The 16,493-nt window shown below is 36.3% G+C and overlaps 2 protein-coding genes across 6 annotated transcripts in view; both read right to left on the bottom strand.

Annotated features, from left to right (window-relative positions):
- vps13d (vacuolar protein sorting 13 homolog D) overlaps positions 1-3,138 on the bottom strand; it is a 57,553-nt gene extending 54,415 nt beyond the window's left edge. For 3 of the 5 annotated variants that reach the window (XM_065285899.2, XM_065285903.2, XM_065285901.2), the window contains exons 1-4: positions 2,672-3,138; positions 1,751-1,948; positions 1,564-1,641; positions 855-1,060 (exon numbers count right to left, since the gene is read on the bottom strand). In XM_065285899.2, the coding sequence (XP_065141971.1) occupies positions 855-1,060; positions 1,564-1,641; positions 1,751-1,847 (381 nt within the window). In that variant the 5' untranslated portion in view covers positions 1,848-1,948; positions 2,672-3,138. The remainder of the gene's footprint in view (positions 1-854; positions 1,061-1,563; positions 1,642-1,750; positions 1,949-2,671) is intronic. The other 2 variants (XM_065285900.2, XM_065285904.2) reach the window with 1 other exon arrangement.
- A 2,453-nt stretch (positions 3,139-5,591) lies between these two features.
- On the bottom strand, positions 5,592-16,141 carry lrrc38a (leucine rich repeat containing 38a). The gene is made up of 4 exons (XM_065285897.2): positions 15,910-16,141; positions 15,462-15,702; positions 14,426-15,302; positions 5,592-7,547 (listed from the first exon to the last, which is right to left on the bottom strand). The coding sequence occupies exons 3-4, from the start codon at positions 15,051-15,053 to the stop codon at positions 7,303-7,305; spliced, it is 873 nt and encodes a 290-aa protein (XP_065141969.1). The 5' UTR covers positions 15,054-15,302; positions 15,462-15,702; positions 15,910-16,141; the 3' UTR covers positions 5,592-7,302.
- Between the last annotated feature and the right edge of the window lie 352 nt (positions 16,142-16,493).

Genomic DNA, 16,493 nt, shown 5'->3' with positions numbered 1-16,493 from the left:
ACGGAAGAAATCCTCTCCCATGTACCATGCGCTCTGTGATTTCTGTGATGCCTCCTCCTATCAGCAACAATTGCAGCCACTCCAAGCGCAAAATGATTTAAGTAGGGATGCTTAACGATTAATCGTGATTAATCGTTAGCAGAATAAAAGTTTTTGTTTACATCATATATGTGTGTGAACTGTGTATAATAACTTTGTATAAATAAATGTACACACATGCATGTATATGTTTTAGAAATGTTTACATGTGTATATACATTTGTATATTTATGTATAATTTATATTATATATATAAATATAAATTCTTAAAATTACACATTAATGTGTTCATATTTATATATATACATATTTATTATACACAGTTTACACACATATGTGATGTAAACAAAAACTTTTATTCTGCTAACGATTAATTGCGATTAATTGTTTAGCATCCCTAGATTTAAGACATGCTTTTTTAAATAATGGCACAAATACCAGTAATATCACACACGCAAACATTAGTAAATCGCATTGCATGAGTCATTTAAATACTCTCCTCTCATAAATTTTGCATTTAAAAGGGGAAACTCCTAGAAATCCCTATGCCATAAGGTCAGTCACAAAAATAACTAGACCACACCTTTACAGCGCTAATTAAACAACGCGTGTCTTTAGTAAATCACGACAGTCGTTATTTAATGCCAAAATGATGGTTTGCGCTGGCGCAAGCTGTTAGTAAATCTGGCCCTTCGTCATTTACACTGTAAAAATGTACATTTACAAGTGAGCCCTTTTCCATTTACAAGAAACTTTTATAAGCGCTCTGACTTTAACTACATGTGATTTAGCTGATTGTTTTTAAAATCACTCACAAACTCAGTCTGTACCTTCCACTTCTCTTCTAGAGCCTTGAGCAGCTGCTGCTTCTGCTCTCTCTCAGCTTTTCTTTCTTGCTCCTCGTCATATTCCTGTGGTGGGGCAGGACCGATTATCAAGTTCAGCTGGGACATGCAGATGACCCATGGGTCACTGTGTGGTCGGTAAAAGGGGATCTGAAGGGTGATCTTCCCAATGACACCTGTAAAAATATTTTATGATTATTATAATACGTTCTAATAGTAGCACAGAGTAATATCATCAGAGAATGTTATAGTCTCTAGCATAAAACAGTTGAGTACAAAAATTTACAACACATAGCAGAGTAACAGTACAAAGACTTACAAAGAGAAAAGAAGCAGCACTAAATCTGCAAATTCTAAATTCAATTATTTTATTACACAAGAATAGCCAGATCATCCTGTTTGGATGCACTTTTGCATTAAAGCAGGTTCTCGCAATCACAAAAGCGTTACAAATACCGAACCCTAAGGTGGCATAGCTGAAGTTACATGTAATATTACCCACTATATTATATTATCTGTATAACCCATTATATTCTACATAAAAGTCATCTATTAACATTTTGGCTGCCATGTTTAGATCTCATGACCCAATTAAATCAGCCAGAGAAAAAAATCTCTAAGAGCATTGTTTAATAAGTTAAAGCTTATAAATATGTGTCAATGCTGTATTAACACTAACCTGCTTTGACTTCAAAGGGCACATCCAATTCTCTGAGAGCATCTTTTCGTAGTGGGAGGTTCTCCAGTTCGACTGCACCTGGATCGTAACCAAATGCATATACAGAATTGTAACCTCTGATCAGCACAGACCATTAGCACCAGTCTTTTGTTTACACACTATCATAAGAGTAAATATGCTCAAATACCTTTAAGAAGTGCAATGGAGAGCTGGTCGGTGTTAAGGTTGCTGACATACTTGCCCAGATATGTGTTGAGCACCCAGGCAACAAGTCCCTCCAACATTATTGGAAGGGAAGAATGCACTGGCCTAGTAAAAGTAATTACTTGTAGGCAAAGAACAGAGCCTAAAAGTTCATTCAGCGCTCATTCCAGTCATGTAAAGTCTGAGGAATCAAAAAACACAAACACGACATATTAAAAGTGAAACAGTGGATAGATAAAAGCGAATGTGATGTAATGGCCAATGTATGGAAACCCATACTTGGAATTTGACCCATATCTGTAACGTTGGCTGCATGATATTGAACAAAAATGTGATATGTGATAATTTTCTAAATAGTGTTAATAAAGTAATTAATTTTTGTATAACTTAATAATATAATATATAATATAAAAGTAATATTACATTCTTTCTGGGAAAATAAAGCATCAATATTGTCTGAAAGTAACAACATTTTTGCTGTTACAGCATGTTTGCTGTTACAGTAGATAAAAACAAATGTCATTTTAATATTGTAAACAAAACACTTTGCTCAACTTGGATTTGAGTTATATCAACTTAAAACCATTCATAATATGCAGGTAAACACATTAAACAGAACCTAGTTACTTTTTTGACACTCATATTTCCTTCGCATGCTTGGCTTAGTCACTTTTTATCAATCATCTTAAACTGTCACAGATTTTTAGACAAGAAAACCAGCATGTCCTCTTTGTCTAGTTTCAGTGATGAACGTTGACATGCTTTTAAATAGGCATAAAAAAGCAAACGGCAGCCTTATTGTTCGTTTGACTCTAGTAGTACTCTTAAAATTTATTTGTGAATGTCACATCATCCCTCTGGTTCATCTATCTATGAGGTAACACCATTGTGGTTACAAGCTTACCATTGTCATGATACCTGTCTGTTCCTAGATCAGCCGCAGTCTATGAGCATTTCAATCCAAATAAAGTTAACACTTGACTTTCTCCAGTCTAAACGATGCAAAGTTCTCCTCTCATAAGAGAAAGTGTCCTTGCTAACCGATGATAAATATAAATGTCGCCTTTAAACTATTCACAGAATACAACGAAGCCGACAACTTGTACGACAAAAAAAGCAAACAGTGACAGTGACACAGGGCTAAAGCTTGTATGTTACGTTAGCCTCAACGCTCGCCCTTTAGCACTGCGTGCTAACTTGAAAACATGACGTCCAAGTCAACAGTTTGACCGGTCACAGATCGTAGCTTATCTTGTTGTTTGTTTAGTCTTTCGGTTTTGGGTAATGCGCTGTGATCGGCAAGCAACGTTTGTTGTAAGTCATCTGCGTTCATCTCACAACTTCCATCATGTCAAACTGAAAGCACGCAACACTTCCTGAAACCAGCTGTCTTCCGGTCACGTGCCAAAACAAAGCGTTAACAGGAGTGTTCGGGCTTGTTCGACTTCATGCGGCGCCCCAAGAATCGACAGCCAGATGACGTCAAAGTATCGCGATTGCAAGACAAAATATTATTTATTGAATCATTCTCGCGGTACTTTGAAGTCATCCGGCTGTCGGTTCTGGCGGCGCCGTATTGAAGTCGAACAAGCCTTTCAACTTCACGCGGTGCTGTGCAGACCGAGCGGTTATGACATCAAAGTACCGCGACAGCGCAGCTTTCGACTCGCTCTCGCGACATTTGATATTATGCCGAACGGTCTGCGCAGCGCCGTATGAAGTCCTACTCATAAGGACTCGATATGGTCGTTATGTGACGCCTAACGTTTGGAGGTCGTTCTAATTATATCAATTAATATTGGGCTATAACGGTGTAAATATAGGATCTTAAGAAAAATAATATGGATTATCCCAATTCATTACGTCGAGTTATCACATCGTGCACGCACGTAACTATGACGGTGCAGTTCCTGCTTTGCACTTTTGGTGGCAGACTTGCATATAAAATGTGGATAGATTTAGTACTTATGCATGCTGCTCAGCCAAACAAACTGATAATTATTTATGATTCTGAATTTTTAAACAAATTATTAGGTAATTTTTATAATCCAGTAGACTTTAAACGTTCATGTTAGCAATGTTTTGGCTATACGGTTTTCAACAGTGAAGTCACAAAAAAATAACATTCTCTCTTTCTCTCTCTCTCTCTCTCTCTCTCTCTCTCTCTCTCTCTCTCTCTCTCTCTCTCTCTCTCTCTCTCTCTCTCTCTCTCTCTCTCTCTCTCTCTCTCTCTCCTTTAAACTGTATTATTCTGTGTAAAGTATATATAAACTGCATATGTAACAACATGAATTTATCAAATCTGACAAACTGCACTGAGTTTAACCCATCCAGAGTCCATATCAAGTGTAATCTCTAAGGGAACAGGGATTTTCTCTTATTCTCCCCCATGCAGTTCTGGGCTAGGCAGACATAAGAACTGTTTGCAATATATTTTGAAATAAAATAAACCTCTCTTTTGCAGAGCACATAAAATAACAATAATCCTGGCACATGAGCTCTGCACCCCCCGGCTGGTCGTGTGCAACCATAATCCCAGTCTGCATACAATAGCATAGAGAGCCATCTGTTCAGCTCATATCCCTTAAAACTCCACATCTGGAATGTGAAATGTGTGTGTGGTAAAAATGTTCATGGTATTTAAAAAAAAAAAAAAAATTTTTCAATGATATCCACTCCAATTCATTTCTAGTAGGCAGATAAATAAACTTGTATGTACATATCACTTCTTAACCACATTTAAACAGAGTATGTTTTCCCTGCTGTAATTACTCATTGTAAACTAACCAGTACCAGTGTCAGAAACAGAGAGGATCCGGATGCCGGAACATACTCTTATCTTCAAGCATTTTGGTTTCATTCTCAGGTCGCAATCCATCACTGTCTAGTGAGTGTACAGTCTGAGGATCAGTGTCATTTGACCTGAATTTAAAATGATCTTGACTATCGTTCAAGCAGGTCTTGAAACGTTTAGTCCCCTTTCTCACTCAATCTTAAATCACTTTGAAATCCATTGTTAATTTTGCATAAGAGATTTATGGGCATGGATTGCACTTTGATTTATAATTATCTTTGTGGTTTTTAACTTAAAACGTAACTTTTATTCAGTATAGGCCTGCTGTATTGTTTTGATATTGTGACATGACAAACCTTGGTAATAAAGTTTGGATTGAGGTCCTCTTTAAAAAAAAAATCTTAATAATATTTTTTAAGCATATTCCCTATTGAGACTTAAAGGTGTAGCGGAGGATTTTCTCGAATTTTAGAAAAGAACCGCCTTCTCCACTTTAAAAAAAAAATGCAATTGCGCAACACTCCTGATTGACAACTAGGAGGACCAATAGTCTTGATGATCCACCCGGAAAAAGAAAATCCTCCGCAATACCTTTAACATGATCATTCAAATGATATAAGAGAACAATATGAAATTTTATTTGTTTCTAGCTCAGTTGGTTGAACACACCAAAATAATGGGTTTAATACTCAAAAAACACAAACTATAAAATCAAAAGTAAAAAGTTACTGGATGTAACATGTGTAACATGGGTACAAATAACCATTGTGAACAGTAATTTATATTTATATTTATCTGAAAGATGGATGCATGTTATAATCCACTCATCTCTGCCTTTGTGGAGCGCATTACTGCAAGCTGTAAATTTTATTTATGACCCAAAAAAATAATTTAAAAATAATTATTTAGATTTACTTTTATAGAATATTTGTGTTTGTTAAAAGGTTTCAATTATGAAGTTAAATGAAAGTAAGCAAAGCAGTTCAATGTACTGTACTAATAAAAAAAGATAAAGACAGCATTATTAATTTTGTCAATCACTTTGGCATCAATATTTATTTAATAATAACATAACATTTAAAAAAAACAAGAATGAGACATAAATCACACAAATGAAGGTCAAATAATTCCCTTTTAATTAAGTGTTTGTTTAAAATAACTTAATATGAGTTGAGCAACTGTCCTATTGCCCTGTATTTATGATTATAAGTAAATATCATTGTAATTCGTTAAAAACATCAAAAGTTATTTTACATCTTGACCAAATTCTTATTGCAAGACGTTTGAATCCATCTCATCAAAATTCTTTGTCACAATATGTGCTCATTTTCAGTGGCAACTAGTGACTGCTCATCCGAGGGGCGCAAATTCAAAATATGTGTTGGGAGCGTTGTGTGTTGCTCGTGTTTTCAAAATATGTGTTTGTTGCGTCATGTGAACCATGTGTATCACGTGTTTTGTCAAAAAAAGTGCCTTGCTGTGCACACGTGTCAAAACCGTATGATAAAAGAGACGCTCACATTCACAAAATACACGCTAGACACTCCCTTAACAGTAAACTCTGATTACGCATGAGATTATGTGAGTATCTGGAAAACGCGAGCGTCTCTTTTATCATAAACCCTTTTTGAAAAGACATGTGATCACTCCACGCGCAGAACACAAAATTACGAACCATACACATGACCATAGATATGTATAAAGGCTAGATGGCTTACCGCTGAGTCCCTAATGGCATCACCTGGCGGCCATCTTAGGACAGGACGCTCGCTCACTCGTAGCATTGAGTTTAATGGTGAAGGTACTTTTAAATGACCATAACTTGCTCAATTTTCTACCGATTTTCAAACGGTTTGGTTTTTTACAAACGTTATTAACGTGGCTATAATACTGGATGCTTTGACATGTTTCATGATTTTTTTATATATTTTTAGTATAGGTATGCAGTGTCATAGTTACATCTTTGACGTTTATAATAAACCAAACCGTTTGAAAATCGGTAAAAAATTAAGCAAGTTATGGTCATTTAAAAGTACCTGCATCATTAAAACTCAATGCTAGGAGTGAGCGAGCGCCCTGTCCTAAGATGGCCGCCAAAATGCAGACGTTCCACTCAATTGGCCAGCAGGGCGGGCGAGCCATCTAGCCTTTATACATATCTATGCACATGACGGGCTATGTACATGTTGTGACGAACTTCACATCGAGCGCCCTCGAAAAAGAAGTCACCGGCCAGCACTGCTCAATTTATGTTAATTCATTGGTGACAATGCCATCATGTTTGATGAAATATTTGTCTACATTGTGGCTTACTGGGATTTTGTGCAAAATGTCATCTGTAGTTTAAAGTGCAAGTAGCTAAGATTCATTTACATAATATGAAAAATAACTCATGTAGAAAATACTGATTCACTTGCACATTAAAAGACCACTGATTTGTTAACACTGCAATCTCATGTCTTGACTACTTTCAGGGGAATAAAACAGTATTTTAATAAACTGCATTTAACAGTTTTAGTCTTAAGGCTCAATTTAATCATTGGTATTCAAGTAGTAAAAAATATGATGCATCACTGAAGCATCAAATTTTGAATGGTAAGATGCATGCCCGTCACCCTTCAGACTGGCCTAATGCAGGGTTCTTTATCATGGAAATTATGTGGTTCACCATTTTATCCAATCCCTTGGCTTCCACTGTGTGGTGCATTATGGGTAATACGTGGGTTGGGGTTGTGACTTCCTCACTCCTCCCCCTCCTCTTCATCTGTCCTTTTGGCTTTGAGTCGCTGGAAACAGTGGATGGTGGAAGCCAGAAAAAAACTGGCAATAATGGCTGCCACCGAAATACAAATTCCAGAAAAAATCACTATGAGATAATCTGTGAGAGTCAGCATTCCCTGGCATTCCCGGAAACTGTCCTCAGAAAGTACGCCCAGCGACACCTGCCGCCCATCCACAGGGAGGGAGCATTCCATACCATCCAAACCTGGAAAGAGAAAGATGGAGGTCATTAGGTGGTCAGTATTGCTTGCTTTATAGATGTCAATTTGCAGCTTAGTTTAAATACATTTTCTTTATAGACGCAGGAGGACATTTTCAGTTTTGAAAGTTTATACAGTATTTTTTATTTGTATAAAGTCCATAGTGTCCCAGTGAAAGCTTGCGACTATTTTTTGTCCATTTTGTGTAAACAGTACATTGAACATTCAGTTTTGTCTCACATAAAGTCATGACCAAGATACAGTTACTTGACTTGCATGAGTTTCCGAACCAGCTCACATGTCGGGTCAGTAATGTCACAGGCATCCTCATTTGCAAAATATCACACACAGTCATTATCTTTAACCAAGTTTGAACAAACCAATCTCATTTTTTTTTTATTATATGCACAATGCATTGCGAGTGGACACATTACTGTACAAAACACAAAACACTCAAGGCTACACCACTACATTCTCTTAACAAATAGTGTTTTTGTAACATTCACTGTATTGAAATGTAATGGCTTTCTGATGGACGACTGCACTTGAAATGAGGTCAGATGCGTGTTGTTTCTTTCTGAATCACACTGAGACACAAAATGCTCACAAGGTTTGACACATCTGTTTGAGATCAGATAAAAATATTTTAAGACTTATTTAAATTAAAATATATTTGTGAAAACAATATGATTGTATTTAAAGTGCAAAAATTACATTTTCTTTGAAGATATATTTACAAGCCATACAGTAGTTGCTCACAACTGATAACTGTAATAGTTTGACTATGAAAACATTAACAGATTTTAGGCAGATAATTGAATTAATCTTCAATCGCTTTATTAAACCTTTCTAATGCTACAAACCTCCTGTGCATCTTGAACAGCTAAATAATGCATGAGATGACAAAGAAGTAAACATTGTAGGTAATCACTAGAATATGCAAAATAATTATCTTGCATAATTCATGATGAGACATATGGCACATAAACAAATGCTCCCTAATTCTGTCTTGTGTCTCATGTCTTCTTCTCATCTGTTAATGTTCATCTGGGTAGTAACTACAGGATTAAAATGAGGGAACTGTACCCAGTTGGATACAGTATCTTTTGGTCATTAGGTCACTTACCACTAGTAAGGTTAAGGTCAGGGTAAGTTCCACAGCTAAATTAAATGTAGGTGCGTAATCCTTACTGTCCTGTTAAAGTACAGGTCACTTTTCTCTCCTGTCATCTATTTTACAGACGAACGGAACAGTAAGTTGCAAGTTACAAACATGTAGGTTTATGTTGCACAAATAGATATACAGCACCAAATGCCTGGATAAAGTTTGAAACTCAAAGCAAAATTTTTAACTTCCTTATACTCGAGATAAAGTATTAAATGTTTTACTGTAAATATGCTTTGCATCCCTCAGCATTGTAAAGTCTAACTTAAGAGATTCTCAAAATATGCATATGGTTAAGTAAAAACATACGTCCACAGTCTTGACATCATAAAAATAAACACATGTCATCAGATGGATAAAATGTAAATAAATAATTTAAAAATTAATTCTAAAATCCTAACAATAATAAATATAACACTTAGCCTACCAAATAATAAAATATATCTAATTTTCTTAATTGGAATTTCATTTACGGTAACCATTACACAACACAATATATAAAAAACTCAGAACTAATGCAAAATGAACAGATGTGTTTTATGTAACAAGATGAAGGTCCAATAACAGGTAATAATAACAATAATTATGTAAAATACTACTGATAATACTAAAAAACATGTTTTTAAATTAAACATGCAAATATGCTATGGAGTTATTTAAATATTTACTTAAAATCTCATCAGGTACTTCAAGTAAATAATTTAGATCAAGGGGGTTCGGCTTACAAAACAATTCAAAACCCCTGTTTTATGCACTCTACAAATGACTGGGTTAAAATTGACTCAAGGGTTGTTTTAACCCAATTGCTGGGTTATTATACCACATGGTTGCATAATAACAACCCAACATTGGGTCATTTTTAACCCAGCATTTTGTAGTAAAAAAATCTGTGTAGGATAAAATCTTTAGAAAGTCTAGTCCTGATGTAGGCTATAGTTTTTGAAATACCATGCTCAAATACTAAAGCCATTAAATAGTAAATGACATAAATGAATTTTTGCATTCTTAAAATGGTTCGAGGGCCACTAGTTTAAACTCTTTGCACTGTTGTCATTCCTGCACTTGGGATTAAGTTAAACATGTCACATGTATTATTCAACCCAACACTGAATCTAATACTGCAGTCCGCACACTTCTAGTACACTTTCAGTTGCCGACATAGTAATATTTACCTTATAAAAAACAAGATTTTCACTTTCAAAGTGTTCATTAATAATATAAATAATATTTATTTATTTTGTTTACAATTTATACAAAGTATGTGTTTTGAGGCAAGCATGTGACTTTTTTAAATGATCCTCAAAGGTGAACAGAGGCTGAGATCATATTACTTCTCTGCCTAACCATGTATTTAAATTCATTGTGGACGAGACAATGCATGCAATCTGTACGATCAGCTACTAGATATTGACTACATCCATTAAATGTGATTGAATGAATCCAATGTAATGTACATTGTTAGACTTTTAATGATAAAATTAGTACCCTATACACACACTTAGAAAAATATCCTCATAATGTCACTGGGACAGTCCTAATACAAGAATTTAGGTACAGATATGTAGAAATTTGGTGACAGTATGTACCTTTGATATACTAATATATTCATTTTTTAAGTATAGAAGTGAGGGTATCGCCCCAGTGACAGCTTATACTTTTATTTCTGAGAATCCACAATGTAAACATTTTACAGTATATCATGTGACCAAAAATGAGTTTTGTGTGCCAATATGGGGTAAAATCAAATACATGTTTACTGGTTTTATTTTAGGCAGAACTATTATTTAAAAGATTAAATTAACCTAACTAGCTTACTTAGTAATTATTTAAAGCTATTTTAAGACAATGGCAACATTGCATACAGTCAGTGGTGAAAATAGGAGATGCTAGTCTGACTGAGCTTGTGGCTGATGTGAAAATGATTTCAAGGGGTGTTAGTACGTGTGTGCATGTTGCTGATTTATTCTGGAGCTCTGGGGAGCACAAGTGTAAACCGCTAATGCATAATGATATATAATATAATACTGGATGAGCTTTCAGACCTAGACAAATATCCACGTGACAAGAACAACAAAGAGGCTGAGGTCACTGAATCTCCCACATGTGGAAAACCCCTTCTGGTTGGAATGACTCACTAACTACTACATGTTTGATGATGATGTCAACTGATTTCAGCCAATAATATTAACAAACAGAATGGCACTGAATTGTGACATGAAGGGTTATGAAATACATGGAGAATACAAAGTATTTCATATTATCCTAATGGGTACATTTATTCAACAAAGACATTGAAAGAAATCTCATTTGTCGTTTTTCCTTTTTGTAATGTGATTTTCTAAAACAAATTCTTCGAATCACATGGGTTTTCAGTGTAAATCTAACTAAGAATAAGCTTTGTTATTCTGTGTCTGACTGTGAATGTGGCCGTGTGACGTAGGCGATGTTCTGCTTTAAATCTGTCATCTGTCGTCTGCTGATCATAGAGCTAAAAGAAGATTAAAAACCTCCCTCTGGGAAAATTAAAGTGCAAACCTAAAGAGAAACATTTAACAAAGTAATAAAGTGAGAAAATATTGGAAAGCATCCCAATTTGCATCTTATCAAGCAGTTATGTAATAACTCAGTTTCTGAGTCATAGCAGCAGCACGGTGATTTTGCTGGATACAAACAAAAATATCAAAACAGTATCATTTTACAGTACACTAGCATGTTTATTTACCAGTACATACAGTGAACATAAATATTGTGATATAATGGGCATACATTATAAGCATTATGCATATTATGTGTATAATCATTATTTAGTAGTTACCCTTATTATGAAATAATAATAAATTCTGATAAAAAATATGGCCTGATTTGTGTCATTTTTTTTTGCGTTATTGTAGGCTCTTGGAATGCAGCTTGGATTTACAAGTCATTTCAATTTAGATTTTTTTTATCTTGACTAGTGATGAGTTGCTGTAACTTATAACATAAAGTTGAATTAGCTTAACTTATTTCAACTTAATTTACAGCAGAAGTTACAACAAATTCTCACTAGTGCAGATACAAAATCAAAGTTGAAAATGACTTGTAAATCCAAATTGATTATATACGGTTTCTTTGGACGCATGTGCGGTGACGCATATGTGTCTGAGCAAAACTTTATTTCAGGTCTCTGTTTGTTTAATGGTCTGACTAGTGTAAAATACCTCGTCCAAAAGAGGAAACGTTTTTAACCATCAATACTTAAAAATGTAAGTGCTAAAAAATTTTTTACAGTGTACAATGTAGATCTCATTCATTAACATCTTTCATTTTTAAAATGAGAATTTGATAATGTTCTGAGGTACCATGTTTATAATATTAACTGGAAAAGTAAAAAATGCTGCAGAAATGTTAATTGGTTAACTGTAAAAACTTTCACATCACTGTTAATAAAAATGCAGCATGACGTTAAAACAACTTGGTTTTGGAAGTCAATTCAACCTACTATTTTAAGTTTTGGCTTGAAACCTTTTTTAAGTTGAAATTGTTTAAGTTAACATAAAAATATATGTTGATTTGACAAAAATGTTGCGTATTTTTACAGTGAAACTGTTACAGATTCAACAAGACATTACATTTAATTTTATTGTAAAATAATCTAAAATGTACAGCTTTTAAAGTAAAACGTTTGAGTGACCTTATTTTACAATGAAAATCTAAAATCTTCAAAATAAACAACATAATAAATTTACCATAAAATATCATTAAGATTTGTAAGTTAAAGTGACACATTGTAGTTTTTCAACCTTCATAATATTTTCAAGACCCTTATGATGGTACATCGACTTAAAAAAGGTTGAATTTCATGTCCACCATAGCCTGATGGGGTCTGTATAGCTTTTACTCGTACTTTTAAACTTGGGGTTTCAGGTAGTAACCCGAGCACAAAAAAAGAACTACAAAAATCTGCTTTACGGCATACGTCACTTCCACCACTTTCTCAAATTCGGACGTGAGAGCGCAACTATTTATTTTCTGATGTTTTTGTCATGGCCGAAGCAGCAACTAAAAAAAGAAACACAAGGTTTTGTCGGAGGAGACCAGAAAGAAAAAAAGGGAGAGTGACAAAATAAAAAGAAGGACGAGGATCAATTACATTGGGCCAGCGTTCGCTCGCTGGCGTGAACTAGAGAAGAAGGAGGGGTATCTGACTGATGCGGACTTGGCCCTCATGCTTTTGGACTAGTAAGTAATGTTTGTATTGCTTGCATAAATAAGTCCTGTCTGGTGCTGGAACACTATTTTTTTTAACATGAATTTTACTGGCAGCTACTTGGATAGTTTTGAGAGAGACTTAAATCATGTGACACTGTGGCGCCATGGTAACCTCATAGACCTATGACACGGGTGATCCGGGTACAATTCCCCATTAAGGCACTATTTTTTTAATATAAATTTTAAAACCGTTACAACTGGCTTGTAAACGTTAGGCTACGCAATCTTTTGACATTTGAAAAAAATAAAACCCATGAAATTATATTCATATGACATGCCGGTAGGCACACTTTGTGACCTAAAGAGTTGTCTTCTTTTCCTTTGCGACAGTGCTGCAGTGCTTGTGGCCTCTAGGGGCGCTAGACGTGAAAAATACATGTCTAGCACCCCCTAGTGGCCACAAAGTTTCGCTCTTCACATTTAAATTTTTCACATTTATGTTTCTTTTATTTATGTTTCTATTTATTTCTATATTTATTTATTTGTTATCAGTTACATACATTAGGGTGTTTTATGTTATATTTTATGCTGTTTAATTAATGCTTTTTATACCATTCACTGTGTAGGATCTCTATACAAGTGTTGTAGTCGAGACCAACTCATTTGAGTCTAAGTCAAGTATAAAAAACAAGGTAAAAGTAAAAAAAAACATGGATCTGGACTCGGTCTTGATTCGGACTCGACACTCTTTGGTCTTGGATTTGACTCGGACTCGAATGAGTTCTCGACTAGAACACTGCAAGTATTGGCAATAATATATAGAAAGGCCACTTGTGATGAACTCTGATTCATCATGTGGCTGTCCACTTTAGCTCCTTGGTTACGGTTAAAAGTTATTAGCGACAAAGCAGATTTACTTTAATCACATATAACAGCTAATGAAATATTTGGTTAAAGGTTCACCCAAGGTAAATAGTTTACTCACTCTGATGTTGTTACAAGCCTGAATAAATTTCCTTGTTTTGGTGAACAGGACAGATGATATTTTGAGGAATGTTTGTAATCAAACCATTCGTGAGCACCATTCACTTTCATTCTTTTACCTACTATGGAAGTGAATGATGCTCACGAATGTTTTGGTTACAAACACTCCTCAAATATCTTCTTTCGGGTTCATCAGAATAAAGAGATGTATAAAGGTTTGTAACAGCGAGAATGAGTAAATGATGACATAATTTTCATTTTTGTGTGAACTATCCCTTTAAGAATCTTAGAAATACAAACCTTTGCCATAGGTTTGAACTGCATGTGTACATGGTCCCTGTATTTTCACAGGATTTACCTGGCAAGCACGGCTGCCAGTTTTTACCGCAAAACAACCGATGTACAATCAGAGCAGTTCACATAAAAATCTTCTTGCTTTTACAGTAAACATACCTGATCAAAATTTTGTAGTAGGAAATTGTGAAAAGAATAAAACATAAGTTCATGCCGTTGATAAAATCAAATGTGATGTTTTCAGATGCTTACCGGTTGGGAGTTTGTGATGATTCTCCAACAGCCACAGAAAGAGTTTGGCAAAATTACAGTTGCACACCCACGGGTTCCCCTCCAAACGTATCACCCGCAAGGAGGGCAACTGGCTCAGCACCCCAACATCCAGTCCGGATAGGGCATTTCTCTCAAGCTCCAACTCTCGTAAGGAGGTGAGGCCCGAGAAGGCGTCTTTGCTGACCATGTTCAAATATGGATTGTTACCCAGACGCAGCTTAATCAGGCTTCGGGACTCCCCGAAAGTCCCGGTAAGAATCTCCGTCAAGTTGTTACTCCCCAGGTCCACATAGACCAACCTGGATGATGTGGTCAGAGTCCCAGGTTCTAATCTGGTGAGGGAGTTATTCCTCAGATCAAGATAGACCAGATCGCTGTATAAAACCAGAAAATCAGAGGGGATCCAAGAAATCCAGTTATTCGACAGAAGTAGTCTCCTTACGTCCAAAGGAATAGAGTCTGGAAGACGGGTGAGTCCTTGACCTGTACAGTCCACGGTATGATGGTCTGGACACAAGCAGCTGGCCGGACAGTTGTACCCCCAAGTTAACAAGGTAGAGGATAGCAAGGCGAGGAAAGACTGAAGCCAGTAGACACATGAGAACATTGTCAAGAGGGTGAGAGATGAATGGGGAATTAAGGGGAGAAGGGTAGAGGAGGGGTGATGGGGTAAAGGGTCAGGGGGTGAGATACTAGGACAGGAGCATCTGGAGATCAAGGTTGACACGAAGGCATCTTTTCGTGTCTTCTAGATTGCAATCTGAAAAGCATCGGCAAGCGGCCACAAAGACACGGAGCTCTGTTTTCCAGGAGATCATGTAGCAGGCGGTGTGGGTCGTGTGGCAGCCCGCTGGCTCTGAGCATGAAAGGGGAGGAGATACAGCGATCAAGAGTATGTGGGAAAGAGAGGGAGGGAGATTAGCAGAGAGGTAAACAGAAAGACTGGGAAACGCTAGGGGGAATGGAGACAGGAGGGAAGAGAGGGGGGTGTGACAGCTCGATCGGTTTAACTCACGATCTGTGGAGATATGATTTCTGGTTCTTTAATACAAGATGTACAGATGATCCATATGCGTCCGATATTGGCTGAAGCACATCTGATCCAAGGATGTGGATATTGGAGAAAGAGCTTGACTTGTTGGGAACTGTTATCACATTTGCCTTTTTTCTGTTGTCTGGCGGTTCAGTCGACGTACCGTCTGAATTCATATTCTGTCTCTATTGCCATGGTGATGCCAGTGATGATTAACATGCGCCTGTGTGCATCCAAAAAGTGTGAGGAAGAATCAAATAATTGTGAACCTTAACGTAGAAGATAAATTGCGCTCATACAGTATCATGCACGATGAACAATGTCACAATTTGTCACATTTATTTATACCCTCAATGTAATAGCCGTCATGGAAATCACACGCTTTGCATTCGTACATCACTGAGATGAATACAAAACATTTTCACAGTACCTTTCATCAGTCCTCTTATGAAAGCGCTCATCACTCACTGGTTTTCCAGCTGTTGCTGTTTATTTTTGTCGTGATCTGAATTCATGTTTACTCCCGCGCTGCTGTAAATCTCCACATGCTGTGAGCGCAGACAGATTCCCTCTGACATCACAATCGCCGGAGACTGGCATGCATGGCACAGACCAATGGATTTACACAATACTACCGTAGGTCATCATACAGTAGCGCAACCTTGACCTTTCTGACAGAATGCAAAGAGATTCACTTTAAATTGTATTCATTAAACATGTCAACTTTTAAACAGCTACTTTTTTGTGTACCTGTAAAAGACACAAGCCGAATGTCACGTTCATTATTTATAATAAGATCAGGATAGCTTCTCAGTGGGACATCTGGCAGTGTCAGAAAAGCCACGTAGATCTTCAATGCACAGTTAAGGTCTGGTACATGAATAAAAGATAAATACCATGAGTCACATGCTGTTTGACACAGATGGCACACAACAGGAAGGGACACCAAAAAGCAACTATGTGACCATGCATGTGTTGCTGTTTTCTACATAAAATCATCCTGCATTATGTAAA

Source organism: Paramisgurnus dabryanus, chromosome 21 (genome assembly GCF_030506205.2).
Source record: "Paramisgurnus dabryanus chromosome 21, PD_genome_1.1, whole genome shotgun sequence".
Classification (NCBI taxonomy): Eukaryota; Metazoa; Chordata; class Actinopteri; order Cypriniformes; family Cobitidae; genus Paramisgurnus; species Paramisgurnus dabryanus.
Note: the sequence above shows the minus strand (reverse complement) of the source record. Positions and strands in the feature narration are given on the sequence as shown.